At 37.1% G+C, this 15,688-nt stretch overlaps 2 protein-coding genes across 12 annotated transcripts in view; both read left to right on the top strand.

Moving 5' to 3' along the window:
- The window catches only part of zmp:0000001200 (dedicator of cytokinesis protein 9), a 96,730-nt gene extending 94,444 nt beyond the window's left edge, over positions 1-2,286 (top strand). For all 7 annotated transcript variants that reach the window (XM_053627094.1, XM_053627093.1, XM_053627096.1 and 4 more), the window contains one exon: positions 1,254-2,286. In XM_053627094.1, coding sequence (XP_053483069.1) covers positions 1,254-1,379 — 126 coding nt within the window. In that variant the 3' untranslated portion in view covers positions 1,380-2,286. The remainder of the gene's footprint in view (positions 1-1,253) is intronic.
- A 1,251-nt stretch (positions 2,287-3,537) lies between these two features.
- On the top strand, positions 3,538-14,697 carry slc15a1a (solute carrier family 15 member 1a). Of its 5 annotated transcripts, XM_053627090.1 has the most exons (22): positions 3,538-3,637; positions 4,644-4,731; positions 5,039-5,180; positions 5,312-5,431; positions 5,534-5,633; positions 5,758-5,848; positions 5,941-6,024; positions 6,654-6,736; positions 6,889-6,975; positions 7,745-7,834; positions 8,573-8,617; positions 8,782-8,814; positions 8,915-9,003; positions 10,157-10,238; positions 10,411-10,530; positions 11,030-11,173; positions 11,266-11,312; positions 11,546-11,641; positions 11,745-11,856; positions 13,360-13,494; positions 13,804-13,911; positions 14,054-14,697. In XM_053627090.1, exons 2-22 carry the CDS (start codon positions 4,647-4,649, stop codon positions 14,282-14,284), a joined length of 2,124 nt encoding a protein of 707 aa, XP_053483065.1. In that variant the 5' UTR covers positions 3,538-3,637; positions 4,644-4,646; the 3' UTR covers positions 14,285-14,697. The 5 variants fall into 5 exon arrangements, with proteins under 5 accessions (XP_053483065.1, XP_053483063.1, XP_053483066.1 ...); XM_053627088.1 differs by having other exon boundaries at positions 4,644-5,180; XM_053627091.1 differs by having other exon boundaries at positions 3,538-4,731.
- The last annotated feature ends 991 nt before the right edge of the window (positions 14,698-15,688 follow it).

Raw genomic sequence — 15,688 nt, 5'->3', positions numbered from 1 at the left:
ACACTATATATAAATGATTAATATTACTTGTGGGTCAAACATGAGACATGGCTTTTTTTGCATCCCATAATAGTTTATTAATATGCATGCTTGCTATATGATATTATTCCACTTTTACTTTTCTGTTTGCTATTAAAGGTGTTGCCGGTTTTAAAAAAAAATTCACAAGTAAGAACATTCTAAAATGCAGAATTTTACAACCGTTAGTTCCGGTCCATTCATTTGGACAGGCAGTGTTGTGTACTGATATATAGTATAACAGCACTGGAACATTTCTCTATATCATACTTGTCTCTGTTTGCTACATAAAATTCCAATTCTAGCAATAGTTCATTAAATTGAGACCCTTAGTCCACTTACTACAGTCAGCCTGTGTGTTGCATCACAACACTCTATCCAGATGTGGCTTCTTTGGGAACTATGTTTGTTGGCAGAGTTAACAAAATATTTGTCTGAACATGAAGGTATATACAGGTTTTAGAGCAACATATGCTTCCATCCAGATTCCATCCCATCTTTACTTTTGAAAAGCTCTGACTCTCTAAGATACTCTTTTTATACCAAATCATGTTACTGACCTGTTGCTAATTAACCTAATTAGTTGCGAAATGTTCCTCCAGCTGTTTCTTTTTAGTAACACTTACATTTCCAGCCTTTTGTTGCCCCCGTTCCAACTTTTTTGAGACGTGTTGTGGCCATCAAATTCAAAATTACCGTATTTTTTCCTTTAAATGGTACATTTCCTCAGTTTAAACATTTGATATGTTTTCTATGTTCTGTTGTGAATAACATGGGTTTATGAGATTTGCAAATCATTGCATGCTGTTTTTATTTACATTTATTTACTTTTTACACAGCGTCCCAACTTTTTTGGAATTGGGTTGTATTTATGGTTTCTTAAAATTTAGGTGTCAAATTATATTACAGGCAGAACATGATTTTTTCGTGTTTCTTGTAATATGCAAGCATTCAGTCACACTAACCTCCAAGTGGTTTTCCCAGACCACCTCACATTCCTTTTTCTGTATTTTGGAAGCCCTCATCTTTGACCTGTAAACCAATAATGTGACCATATCTAACATTATCTTCTCTCTTTTTCTCCTCTGCTTACATGACCAGATTGGATGGTAACTCATCTGAATTTCATATTCTGTATTACAGCAGACTCTTAAATTCTGATTTCTTATTAAGACAATACACTCTCTCTCTCTCTCTCTCTCTCTCTCTCTCTCTCTCTCTCTCTCTCTCTGTAGATCTCTCCTGTAGAGGACGTCATGAAGAGTCCCCTGCCTGACTCCCTTCACATCTTCAATGCCATCAGTGGCACTCCCACTGCAGCCAGCATCCAGGGCATGCCCACCTCCTCTTCTGTGGTCTGAGCTTCACCCTGCACTCAGCTTAGCCCTGCAACCTTTTACATTTGGTGCATGACTGCGTTCACACACAACTCTTAACAGCAAGATGAGGTCTTCTGTCAATGTTTTTCCCCCCCCATTTGTTTCTCCATTTCTCTGTCCTTAAAACCCAGAGGAGAATCCCTGTTCCATGAGTGTCCCTAATAGTGACCCTGGAATAGAGTATAGCGTAGCAGTATGTGACCTATTAGCTTGGTTTGGGTAAACATATATTTTTAAGGATTTTTTTTATTTAGTTTCTATCCCATTCTGACTGGGAATCTGAGTTACTGTTTCCTGTGGAGACTTTTTACATGTTATTTACCCATCATCTGCCAAGTGTTTTTTTAAAATCATTATTACTGATTTGTTTCTTGCTCTTTGTTTGTTATTTCTAACTTAAAACTCCATAGTAATACCATATGTACAGAATTTCAGTTTCAGATGTCTTACAGATGGTCTGCTTGGCCGCTTTATTTTGAATTTAGCTTTGCTTTTCTCTGTTTTAAATGAGAAGAAAAATATGTGATGGCATACACAAACCTAAGCATCAAACACAGACACAAATCACTTTAATGTCTCAGATGGAGATATTTTTAAAGCCATGATATTATGTGTATAAATATCTGAACAGAGTGCAATATGAAGCAAGCTGAGCTCTTGCTGTGTTTGATACACTGTAAGCATGGTGTTATTACTTCTTGCCAAAGAGTTGAGGAGAGGAGCCACTGAAGGAGCAGACACATTTACCACATTAGTGTTCCTTTAAATGTTTATCAAATGCTTTTTTATATTCACAATGGTGATTTTTTTTTCAATCTCTATTTAATAGAAAGTCACTGTTCTACTGTATGAAAACTGTTCCTGTTTGAAATAAATGTCACTATTTTAACATTGTTTCCTGTATGTTGTTTAACATTTTAAATATTCATACAATTTGGCACCTAAATCATTTTAGCTGCTGCTTAACAAGTCCTTAAAATATTATAATTAAATTTGAGCATTGCTTTGTTTAGAAGGTCAAGGGTTCAAGCCCAAGCACTGCCAAGCTGCCACTGTTGGGCCCTTGAGCGAGGCCCTTAACCCTCTCTGCTCCAGGGGCGCCGTATCATGGCTGACCCTACGCTCTGACCCCAACTTCCTACCAAGCTGGATATGCGAAGAAAAAATTTCACTGTGCTGTAATGTATATGTGACCAATAAAGGCTTCTTCTTCTTCTAGATGAACCGTATTCCCCACATAAATAACCACGTGTGTCATTATTATTGTTGGTGGTGGTGTTGATGATGATGATGATGATGATGATGTCCATGAAAAAGTTTATAATTCATCTACATATTATGATCATGGAGATCTAGAGCGTAAATTTTTCAGTCAAGTGCCTTAGTGTGAGAGATTCATATCTTCCTGAACATTGACCCTGAATGTGTTGGTGTTATTACGGTCCTGTTAATTTCCATTAGACAGTATCATTTTACATCGTCTGAGTTCCAACGATATTCTTCCTTCTATTATTGTCCAGCTTTATCCATCCTGCTAACACCCACTGGATAAAAGATACATGGACTTTGATCAACTCTGTTCTATCTTTTGAATTTTTATAATAAATTCACCAAAATCCAGCAACCCTTCCTAGATCATGTAAACACCATATGAACTTAAACTTGATATATAAACTTCATATAAACTTGGAAACTACCACCACTACCTCACTGCCCTTCTGCACTACTCTAGTGCGTAAAGGACCTGGCTTTTTCTTTTCAACGGTACAAATGGTTGCTGTCTTTTTTTTTTAATCATCCCATGTATTTCGTCTGCTGTATTAATTTGCTTGTTGGAACAAACATTTCTGATTGTTTTTGTCGTTGCTTAGGCCTATTATATTCCATTTTCAAGAAATAAAAAAGGGTCCTAATTAATTTGAACTACTATTCTCTCTCTCACACCCCCTCCATCACTCCCTGTGCTTGTATGTTCAGGAAAAAGGGCTAATAAACAGGGCCACAGTCCACTCTAATGAGCAACGTTTCACCTTTACACTGCGAGTTGTGTAGACACACAGGTCTTTTCATCCACTGCCTCTCAGCAGGTATCACACGCAACCATGACGGGTAAGCTCACGTATCGTTATTATGTATTGTTATGATTTGTATTTAATGTTTGTAATGCATTTATACTGATGTAGCTCAATCTTATTGATTTGACAGTCAAAGAGAAGAGCGGTGATGAGAAACCAAAGAAGGTCAGAACAGTGCTGTCTCTGAAACTATCGAAATGTTGTATTCTAATCCAAATTTCTCTCAGCAATACGCCGTAGATCTACTTCTTTATTTTCTTCATTTTTCAATTCATTCATTTTAGAAAACAGTGTTAATGTTGATGGGGCTGTTGTGTTTACTCAGCTGCTTAAGAGTTTGACTAGATTAAACCAGTAGAGCCCTTATCTAATAACCGTCTGTATAAACAGATTTAGATTTCTATCAAAAATGATAGCTGTAAACTGCAATAAGGCTAATTTATAGACATACAGTATACTAAGTGCACTTAATTATACCGCACAAAACCTGGAACATCATTTATTACTTTGGTTGCATTACTCACAGATTTCAAGTAATTAGAAAATGAAACATTTATGTTACATAGCTGCAGAGTGCTTGTGTTTATTTACAGAATCCTTGCAGTTAATGCCCTGAAGCAGCTGCTAAATGACACTATAAATCTGGGTTGAATAATCAAGTTGACTTCACCGTTGGGTTTTACATAGATGCAGTAAATAATCTTATGATCACCATTTGAAGGCACAGTGTACCTTTGGTTCACTAGTGAATGTGGGAGGAAGGGTGTCTCACCTGTAGCAGAGCTTTTAAAGAATCCACAAATATCAGGAACTCAGCTGCCACCTGCTGGACAACATGTATTCATTTACGTTTAAGTTCCCAGACCTGGTGCTGGAGTAATTGCTGTCCTGTGCATTTTAGTGTTTTTCCTGCTCTAACACACCCACTGAATCTCAGGAAGGGTTGTTAGTTAGCTGATTAGGGTTTTTTTTTTTTTTTTCCAGGTGTGTTAGAGCAGAGAAAACACTAAACTGTGCAGGTTAGGGGGTACTCCAGGAACAAAGCTGGGAACCTGTGTTTTATAGATTTTACTTTCATCACATTTTAGCCAGTCTGATATAATATGTCTGTCTCTGTGTGTGTGTGTGTGTGTGTGTGCGTGTGTGTGCGTGCGTGCGTGCGTGCGTGCAGAGCATGGAATGCTGTGGTTATCCAGTCAGTATATTTTTCATCGTTGTCAACGAGTTTTGTGAGAGGTTCTCCTACTATGGAATGCGTGGTAAGAGAACAGCGAAATGTGCAGTGCAGTTATTGGAATAATAATGGCTTTAATAAAACAATAATACTTTCAGTGACCAACAGCATAAAATCACAATGCAACCGTGAGAAAGTATTTAATTGTTCTGACTTGCACAAAATTGGAGTACAAAGAAAGCTGGGGTGGGGGTACTGTTTTTTTTTATATATATATATCTTGGTCAGTTATATAACAGTTACAGATTACATTTATGACCTTGTGGGAACATTTTGCTTAAGTCTTAATTATGTCAATTGGATAGTAGGACAAACATTTTGTTTCCTCCTAGCGGTGCTGGTGCTGTACTTCAGGTACTTCCTGCGTTGGGATGATGACCTCGCCACCTCCATCTATCACGCTTTTGTGGCCCTGTGCTACTTGACTCCCATACTAGGCGCCATCGTGGCTGACTCCTGGCTTGGAAAGTTTAAGTGAGTGCCTGTTTAACCATTTTTAGGGCAGGACTTCATTAATAAATAATAATAAAGATGCACCAAGACTGACCAAATAACAACCAGTAGTGAGAGTATTTCCAATCTGTCCTGACAATTTCTTTATGCAGAACCATCATCTACCTGTCCATTGTGTATGCCATCGGCCAGATCGTCATGGCAGTCAGTGCTATTCAAGACATCACCGACACAAACAGAGATGGCACACCAGACAATATGACAGTGCATGTGTGAGTGGCAGCCTTCCCATTGACATGTCTTATTACATCATTTGTAACACTGCAACCTGATAATTTCTATTTAATAACAGTGTGTTTTTGTTCCTGTTGTAGTGCCTTGGCAATGATAGGGCTGATTCTCATCGCTCTTGGTACAGGTGGCATCAAACCCTGTGTGTCTGCGTTTGGAGGAGATCAGTTTAAGGACCACCAGGTGTGACCATTAATGCACACCTTCTTTTAATACACAAAAAGATTTTGTCTGCACTTATACATTAAGCTGTAATTGTGTGTTTAGTACAGACAAAACTGCTTTCCTTGTTCTCTTGGTTTTGCAGACAAGGCAGAGAAGTACGTTTTTCTCTGTGTTCTACCTGTGTATTAATGCTGGCAGTCTCCTCTCCACTCTCATCACCCCCATACTCCGAGGTATAACATATTCACATCCCAGGTGTAAAAGAATCAATAACGACCTTATTGACCTCATTGTAATTTGTGTGTTTGTGCAAATATGTGCACAGGTCAGGAGTGTGGTATTCACAGTACACAGAAATGCTACCCGCTGGCTTTTGGTGTTCCTGCAGCCCTCATGGTGGTCTCTCTGGGTGAGTTTCTTATTCTGACTGAACAAGCAAATTCACATGTATACATATATGTATATGTATGTATGTGTGTGTGTATGTATATATATATATATATATATATATATATATATATATATATATATATATATATATATATATATATATATATATATATATGTGTGTGTGTGTGTGTGTGTGTGTGTATATGTATGTACATTTATTATATATATATATATATATATATATATATATATATATATATATATATATATATATATATATGTGTGTGTGTGTGTGTGTGTGTGTGTGTGTGTGTGTGTATATGTGTGTACATTTATTATATATATTTATATATATATATATATTTATTATATATGTATGTACATTATGTACATTTATATGTATGTGTGTGTGTGTGTGTGTGTATACACACACACACACATGCACACACACACACACATATATATATGATATATATATATAATATATGTTTGGCTTGTATATGGATTAGACTCTTAGAATCTCACTCATGGTGACCTCAGTTTCATTCTGGTCTGGATTAATCAAATGTTGTCCCCAGAGTAGAAGATTGTTGTGTACAGGCAAATCACAAGAAAAGTTAAGGGCATGTGTGTTCTGTATATCTGCAGTTGTGTTCATTGCTGGCAGTGGTATGTATGTTAAAGCCGCACCCAAGGGCAACATTATGCTGGATGTGTCTAAGTGCATTGGGGTAAGTATGTTACACTGAGATGTTTCTATTACTAGCATTACTTGTGTGCACAGAGAAAAGCTTTAAGAGACAGCTAGCCTCAAAAAATCCTCAAATCTTTCGATTCTTTACCTGAATGTTGCAACAAGTAAGCATCTGTGTTCTCTTCCTAGTTTGCTGTTAAGAACCGTTTCAATCACAGGAGCAGTAAATACCCAAAGAGAGAGCACTGGCTGGACTGGGCTGATGAGAAATATGATGTAAGTTCACCCTCTACTTCTCTTTTGTTTCTATTTGTATTTCATTCTCCCACTTATCAATGCAACACTTCATATGCCTTATTATACCACAGCGCTGTTGATTTCTCGATTCTGATTAGCAAAATTTATATTAATGCATTCGTTCTAAAACATCTAATAATGTCTTTTCTATAGTATACATTACATTTTACATATACATTTTATACAGGAACTTGTATGGCAGATGCTCCACATAAACAGAGCAAAAACAAAAAAAATCTGTGTGTATCATTGATATTATGACTCTTTCTGTGAGGAGACAACTACTTAGCAATTTTGGAAGATGTCTCTAGTATTAGCATGTTAACAGTCAGTGGTCTAGCTGTAACTTTGTGTTTTCTGACACAGGAAAGTCTTCAGGACAGAGGGCTTTGCAGTCACAGGCTAGAATAACTGATTAGAGCTGTTAGTGAGAACAGGAACTAACCTGGTTCATGGACATTTTATAACATTAAATGTAACTATCAACTGTTAGATAGTATGACATATTGTTCATTAATTAATAAAGAAAATGTGATTGTTGGCAAATTGCTGTGGTAAAGAACAAGTAAAATACTTCAGGACATGGTGTTATAGGAAAATAATTCGACTTCATGGTGGTTACAACCTTCTACATGACACCACCTTGTCACTGCATGTCCCATTATTTTGTTCCTTACTTATAAAACATTTGTATAGTTACTACTCCTTCATATACCTGCAACATTGTACTCTGTCTTGTTCGCTACAGAAACTCCTCATTGCTCAGATTAAGATGGTGCTCAAAGTGCTGTTCCTCTACATCCCTCTCCCAATGTTCTGGACTCTATTTGACCAAAAGGTAACATTAACACCTTACTGACATTTACTTAGATCTTAAATATACTTAAAGCTGGTTTTGAAGTATTTATTTGAGATTTGATTTTTACCTAATTTTTTTTGACTATATATCAAAAGAAACATCTACTTTCTACTCACTACATCACTAAATATGTAAGATCATAAGATAACATCTAAATTCCTAACAAATATTAAATTTAACAGCAAGAATGAGCCCCCTATACCAATCAATGCAATCTGTTTGCTACATATATTTTGTATTTATTGAAGCAGTTTGTATTTTGACAACTAGCTATTGGCATTCAGCTAGTTTGTACTGTCAGAGTTATTATAATGCTAGCTAATATTTAAGAGATTAGGAATAAAAACTGTTGGTAATTAGCCTTATAAAAAAAATTTTCCCACAACCCTTGGTGAATGAGGCACTGATTCACCACCAGTAACTTAATCAGTGTGTGATTTGAGGCTTTTTCTTTTGTGAATCTTTATTGTACTTTACTTTAATTGAATCTAAGTGTTGATGCTTTTCTATTTTATGTCGAGTGAAGAATTTGAGACTGTACTTCAACTTTTACAAGAATATTTTCTTGGATGAGTAATTGCATTTTTACCTCAGTAGAGAGTTTGGGTACTTTTACCACTTCGGGCCATGATGATTAGTGTATTAAACAGCCGATTCTCTATAATGTAGTACTGAAAAGCCCTCAGAAAATAAGTATTGTTGTGATTTGGTCTACAGGGCTCCCGTTGGACCCTCCAAGCCACCACCATGGATGGGACCTTTGTGAGTTGTTTAACTAAATACTCTAAATTCAGTATATTCAGAGTACTGAATGGAACTGAATTATAAAATATAGGAGCTTGCTCTTTCATTGATTTATATTCCTTACTACTTTTAATAGCATCTAATGATGCTGTTTTATTGTTGTTGTTTTTTTGTTCCTACAGGGAACACTGGTTCTGCAGCCGGATCAGATGCAGGTAAGTGATGATTTCTGTATCAGACATGAACACAGTATAACTGAGCTGAATGAATTTTCACATCAGGTTACATTGTTGAGCATTTCTTTGGCTTGTGCAGACAGTGAACCCCATTTTGATTCTCACCCTGGTGCCCATCATGGACAGAATAGTGTATCCTCTCATCAGAAAGTGTGGCTTCAACTTCACGTAAGAGTCTCTTCTTCAAACTTGAAAATAGTGTTTAACTCCCGGAACCATTTGTTTTGCACTGATTGCAGACCAAAATTGTGAATGCAAAATATGATTATTATTATTTTTTTTTTCTTCAAGTAAATAAAATGTACTTATGGGTGGGATGGTGATGCATTGGGTAGCATTCCTGCTTCACAGCTCCAGGGTTACTGGTTCAAGCTTGGGTTGCTGTCAGTTTTCAAAAGTTACGTAGGATTCTTTCAGATTCTCTGATTTCTTCCTACCTCCCCCAAAGAAATGTCACTAGGTGGATTGGCGACTCTAAATTACCCCCAGGTGTGTTAGAGTGTGTGTGCATGGTGCCCTGCAATGTACAGGCGCCCAATCCAGTGTGTATTTCCACCTAACACCCAGTGTTTCTCAGATAGCCTCCGGCTCCACCACAACCGTTATAAGGATAAAGTGTTTATTGAATATGAAAGAATTAATAAATGAATTTAACTCAAAAGTCTCATTTAGATCCTAAAGTGTTCTTTAGTTGAAATCATTAAGGTTTTAGTTTTTTAACCAAATAATTTCCTTTCTTAAAATATTCTAAGCATTCCATTTATAATGATGTTACTGTACAGTTACTATAATGTATAATTCAAAAAAAGTTCTTATTATAGTTAATGGATAATGGTTTCCTTTTTGGAATGGAAATCTTCTGTTGTAGCGTTGTACACAGAACTTTTAAGGGTTCTCCTGAGAGACAAACCAAAGGAGTCTTAGGAGTGTATTATGTTATTGTATGTATTATATTATAGGGTATTATGTGTATGGCTTTTCAGTATTTGTTAACAGCTAAAGTTAACATTAACAGTTTTTTGGTTTTTTTACCAGTTATTTAGAAACTCTTAATTTAACACATGGGTTCGATTAATTTAGACTTCAGGAGAATCTGAGGGTGCATGCCAGAGGTAGTTTTGACGAATGTATAATATAAGGAAAAAATAAATTAAGAATCAGACATACATTATTGTTGCAGTTCATTTACTCAAACCCTTTTGTTCTATGAACATAAACGCATTCTAAGGAGAAGAAATAAAAAATTTCAGGTTCTTTGACAAAGTTACTGTTGCTTCTGAGCTTTTGGCCTGCAGTGTAAATGTTTGAACTTTCCCCACAGCCCTTTGAAGAGAATGACTGTTGGGATGTTTTTGGCTGCCATGGCTTTTGTGTCTGCAGCTCTGGTCCAGATTCAGATCGATGTGAGTGTTAAACTGGCAGTCATTTAGATTCACATCACATCAGCAAAGAACACACTGAGATACTGCAACCTATATAGGATGTCCAGAAAATGAAAACACTTACAGTTTGTTTTAATATTCCTCAACCATGCTTATTTAGTTTCCATATACTGATGTAGATTCTTATATTCAGAAAACACTGCCAGTTTTCCCATCCTCTACACAAACTCAGCTGAAGGTAGTGAACATGGGAAGTGCTCAGCTCCAAGTCAACATCCCTCCCAATACAATTGTTCAGCTCGGATCCCTGAAGGTACAACATACACACACACACATTCACACACCTCTCTCTCTCTCTCTCTCTCTCTCTCTCTCTCTCTCTCTCTCTCTCTCTATCTCTCTCTCTCTCTCTCCATCACATCCATATGTGCCCATTCCAAAACCATGGTCATTACAGAATTAGTCCCCCTTATGTTATAATAGCCTCCACTCTCCTAGTAAGGCTTTCCATTCGATTTTGGAGCATGGCTGTGGGGATTTGCCAATTCAGTGAGGTCAGCCACTGATGTCGAGAGAATCAGTGTGCAAAGTTAGCGTCCTAATTCATCCCAAAGGTATTCAGTGGGGTTTTTATACTACAGCATACAAAGCCATCCTATACCATTGTGTGCTTCTTCATGTTCTTCATGTGCAACTTCATGGTAATAGTTTGTGGAAGACCCACATATGGGTTTGATGATGAGGTGTCCTATTACTTTTGGCCAGATAGTGAATAATACAGACTGGCAGCCTTCTCTTTATGTTCACTACAGGCCAGTAAGGACTACATGACCTTTGACAGTCCAAACATTACAGTTTTGTTGAACACAAATCCTGTGATCAATAAAGCCTTCACCCTGAGTTTGGGACAGCGTCATACCCTCATTATCCCCTCTGATCCTAATGCCATGTATCTGGTAAGAATTAAGTCATTCTTTTCGTTTCATTTATGAGACTCTCTAATTTAATTCTAAATTAAAATGAAGTGACACAATCTCTGCTTGCTCAGACAGAAGATTTAACCGCCAAACCAGAGCAAGGCAACAATGCAGTCAGGTCAGTGAAGTCTTAAATTACTTCAAGTTATTCATACCTTCTAGCTATCTATAGGATCCCCTTTTGTTTATTACATATAATGTATAGACAATTATTAAACAAAAAAAATAGATAGCTTATTGTCATAGTGTCCTATGCTATTTTTGTTACTGTGTTCTGTACATGTGGGAAATAACCATTAAAATCTACAAAAATCTAATGATTAACTGCTGCTTCTTTTTACTTTTCAACAGATTTGTAAATGGTATGAGAACAGCATTGAATGTTTCAAACATTGCACTCATCGAACCATCAGCTGTTTCAAACAACACACTGGTTTCACAGGGGTCGTAAGTTCACCTATTCAATTATGTCTGATGTTGGAAAATCTATATGAGAAATATTGTTGTTATCAGGACAGGAAATCTCATGCTGTGTATTTTCTTCCATCAGTCGGAAGTTTACCATCACTGACGGTATGAATTCGTGTCAGTTCTCAACACAGTTTGGGTTTGGAGGAGCGTACACCTTCCTTATCCCCAGCACACTGATCTGGAATGAAAATGTGTGTAATCAAGTTTGTTATTCTTAAATGACTCTGAAATGTACACCCTGTGCTTGACTCATGGATATAGGTGTTTTCACCCTTGGTCCATTTTTAGCATTCTAATTGGTCTCAGATCAATGACTCAGCATTTTTTTTGCACATGTGAACGCAGTAAATAAACTCAGACCCCTCTGAAACAGCCCACAAACAACCCATAAGCAGTTTACATGATTGATAGAGACAGCCAATCATGTGCCAGCAGTGCAATGCATAAAATCATGCAGATACAGATGAAGAGCTTAATGTTAATGTTCACATCAACCATCAAAATGGGGGACAATATGAACTTTGTGACTTTGACCATGGCATTGCTTTTGGTGCCAGACAAATATTGGTTCAAATATTGGTTGAAAAAAACCCCTGCTGATCTCCTGGGATTTTCACAGACAACAGTTTATAGAGTTTACAAAGAATGGTACAAAACATCCAATGAGCAGCAGTTCTGTGGCCAGAAATATCTGGTTGATAAGAGAGATCAGAGGAGCATGTCTAGACAGATTCTAGCTAACAGGATGGCTGCAGTAACACAAATAATTACTTTTTACAACTGTGGTGTGCAGAAAAGCATCTGAGACTGCACATTATGCTGAACCTTGGGCTACAACACTAGAAGAACACATCATGTTCCACTCCTGGCAGCCAAGAACAGGGGTCTACAGGGATCTACAGTGGGGACAAGTTCACTGAAACTGGACAGTTGAAGATTGGCAACATTTTTCCTCAACTGTCTTCAACCGTTCAGTTTTGTTGAACCTGTGCTCACTGTAGCCTCAGATTCCACATCAAGGTTCATGTTGTGCATTCTGCGATGCTTTTCTGCTCACCGTTGTAAATAGTGGTTATCAGAGGTACTGTAGACTTCTTCTGACCTCTCACAAGGATTTCTGATAATTGCATAAATGAGCAAGTATACAGGTCTTCCTATTAAAATGACCAGAATGTGTATAAAGTGTGTGCATGTATTTTAGCTATGCCAACCGCTTACATGAGAGGTACAAATAGGTCTAAGAAACACAAGTTAGTTTTAGTGGTTCTGCAAAAAAATTCTTTCTCCTCTTCGATTTCCTTTTCTCCAGACATTTCTGGTATTTCACTATAGTTCACAGCCCAATTATATAGCTGGGGTGTGAGTTCTAAAAAGGTTGTGGTGTGAACAAGTGGTCTGATGCTAAAATGTGCAGAAAGAAAATGTGAAGCACTGGGGTCACTTTTGCCTAGATGCCATTCATGGCCACTTCAACAGGACTGAGAAAAATAACTATGAGAACCCCAGTGTTTTTCTATATAGTAACAAATGAACGTATTTTGGATGGAACAAGTTAACATAAAGTGATCTAACTACTTAATAACATCAAATGTATGTGTCCTGATGGATATTAAAACGAATATGAAACTAACATAACTTGCACCATGTTACCAAATTTGTGTAAACTAACGGGTGTATCTTTGGTCTGTATGTAGTGTGGTAATGTAGTGACAGTGGAAGATATTCAGCCCAATACTGTGCACATGGCCCTTCAGATCCCACAGTATTTCCTCATCACTGCAGGAGAAGTGGTGTTCTCTGTCACCGGCCTGGAATTCTCATACTCACAGGTTCAATAGCAGATCACCCAAAACTCATTGCACTTTTTTTTAGTTTAATAATAGTCTGGCTAAATTAATGTCTTCACAACAAGATATAGGTGTGTAAATGAAACCTGTTCAAATGAGGTTCGAATTAAAAACATTGGCATCAGTATGTAAATATCCAGAACACATATTCTAAGAATATCAGAGAAAAATTCAATTCAATTTGATTTGTATAGTGCTTATAAACAGCCATTGTCACAAAGTAACATTAGAGAGATCTGGATGTAAAAAACGTTATCCAGTATGAGCTGAATGATTTCCCTTGCTCTACAGGCCCCCAGCAACATGAAGGCAGTACTGCAGGCCGGCTGGCTCTTAACTGTGGCTGTGGGAAACATCATTGTGCTGATTGTGGCAGAGCTGGCAAAGCTACCAGAAAAGGTATTGTATCCAGTAAAATAAATACTGTAATGTTTAAATTACAACTATGTAATATTTCATGTAACATTGCTGCAAGTTCTTTCTTATTTATCACCTTTAAGATGATTTATTTAACACTGTGTTTTGTGTGTTGCTTTTACAGTGGGCAGAGTATGTGCTGTTTGCTTCTCTGTTAGTGGCAGTGTGTATAATCTTTTCAATAATGGCATATTTCTACACCTACATCGACCCTGCTGAGATTGAGGCCAAGTTCAAGCAAAACAATGAGCAGGAACCAGATGAGAAAGAAGCAAAAGAAAGTAAAGCTTTAGAGATGGAAACACATAAGACATTGCAAAGCCAAGAAAATGAAATCAAATTTACTAAAATTTGATTAAACTATGATTTACCCCACCATGTACCATCCAATGACTAAATTATCTTAACAGATCATTTCTGATATCTTGAAAGATGTACCAGTGTGCTTACAGACATTGTGAGTGCCAGAAATAAATATCATGTGTATAGATTCAGAATAAAAAGTTTATAGATAGACCTACTCTAAATGAACAACCAAAATGAAAGTATGGTGAACTGTGAAACAATATTATTATTATAAATATAGACTAATGTATTTTATAAATATATGTGTACATATACCAATTTGTTAAACTGTAGAAAAAACTCATTTGCAGGTGAAAATATCTATATCAAAATTACCTTAAAATTACATTTAAGTTCAGAACCTGCTTAATGAATCTCTGGAAGACCAACAATAAATTTGTCCCATTTGCAGAAATGCATAAATGAGCCTCTAATCAATTTTCATGGATAAACTTGTAGGAGAAGAAACGGCATACTAATACTGGGTAAAACCCTCCATTTCCTGTTATTCATGCTGCAAATCCCCACATCTACCACTTCCAAAGAGTGCGGTAGTGGATTCAGATCTGCTGACTAGGGAGGCCATTAAGGTATGCTAAACTCACGGTCATGTTCATGGCCCCATGTGTGCCAAGAAAACTTTTTCCACACTATTACCACCACTAGCAGGTTGAGTCTGTAGATTATGACTGTATCGTCTGCATGTTGCAGCAGAAATCTAGATTTATTGAGACTAGGCCACATTTTTACAATCTTCAACTATCTAGGTTTGGTTGAGCCTGTGCCCACTGTAGTCTCAGATTCCTGTTTTTGGCACACAGGAGTAGAACCCGATGTGGTCTTCTGCTGTTGTAGCCCAGCTGCCTCAAGGTTCAACGTATTGTGTGTTCTCGGATGCTTTTTTGCTCAACATGGTTGTTAAGAGTGGTTATTTGGGTTACTGTAGCCATCCGGTCAGCTCGAACCCGTGTGGCCATGCTCCTCTGATCTCTCTTACACATATAATTGTGCATAAACTCTAGAAATGGTTGTGCATGAGATCATACACACTGAGATCACATTTTTTTACCCATACTGATGTTTGATGTGAATATTAACTGAAGCTCTTGACCTGTACCTGCACGATTGCATCCACTGCACTGCTGCCACGTGATTGGCTGATCAATGAGCAGGTGTACAGGTGTTCCTAATAAAATGGCCAATGAGTGTATATATTGTACATTTGACTAACTTGATGCTAATGTACTGTAGCCTGAACAGTAGACAGGCTAAAACTGTACTATTAGCAAAAGCTCATCAAATATGTGTCAAATAATAACTGTGGAAAATTACTAGTAGTAAATTTAGGTTTGTTCCAGTTCTGCATGTGCGGTATAAAGTTAGTGCCAATCCATATATACATTATACAGCTACG

The sequence above is a fragment of the Ictalurus furcatus genome, chromosome 6 (genome assembly GCF_023375685.1).
Source record: "Ictalurus furcatus strain D&B chromosome 6, Billie_1.0, whole genome shotgun sequence".
Lineage (NCBI taxonomy): Eukaryota > Metazoa > Chordata > Actinopteri > Siluriformes > Ictaluridae > Ictalurus > Ictalurus furcatus.
This window is presented reverse-complemented; position numbering and strand designations above follow the sequence as displayed.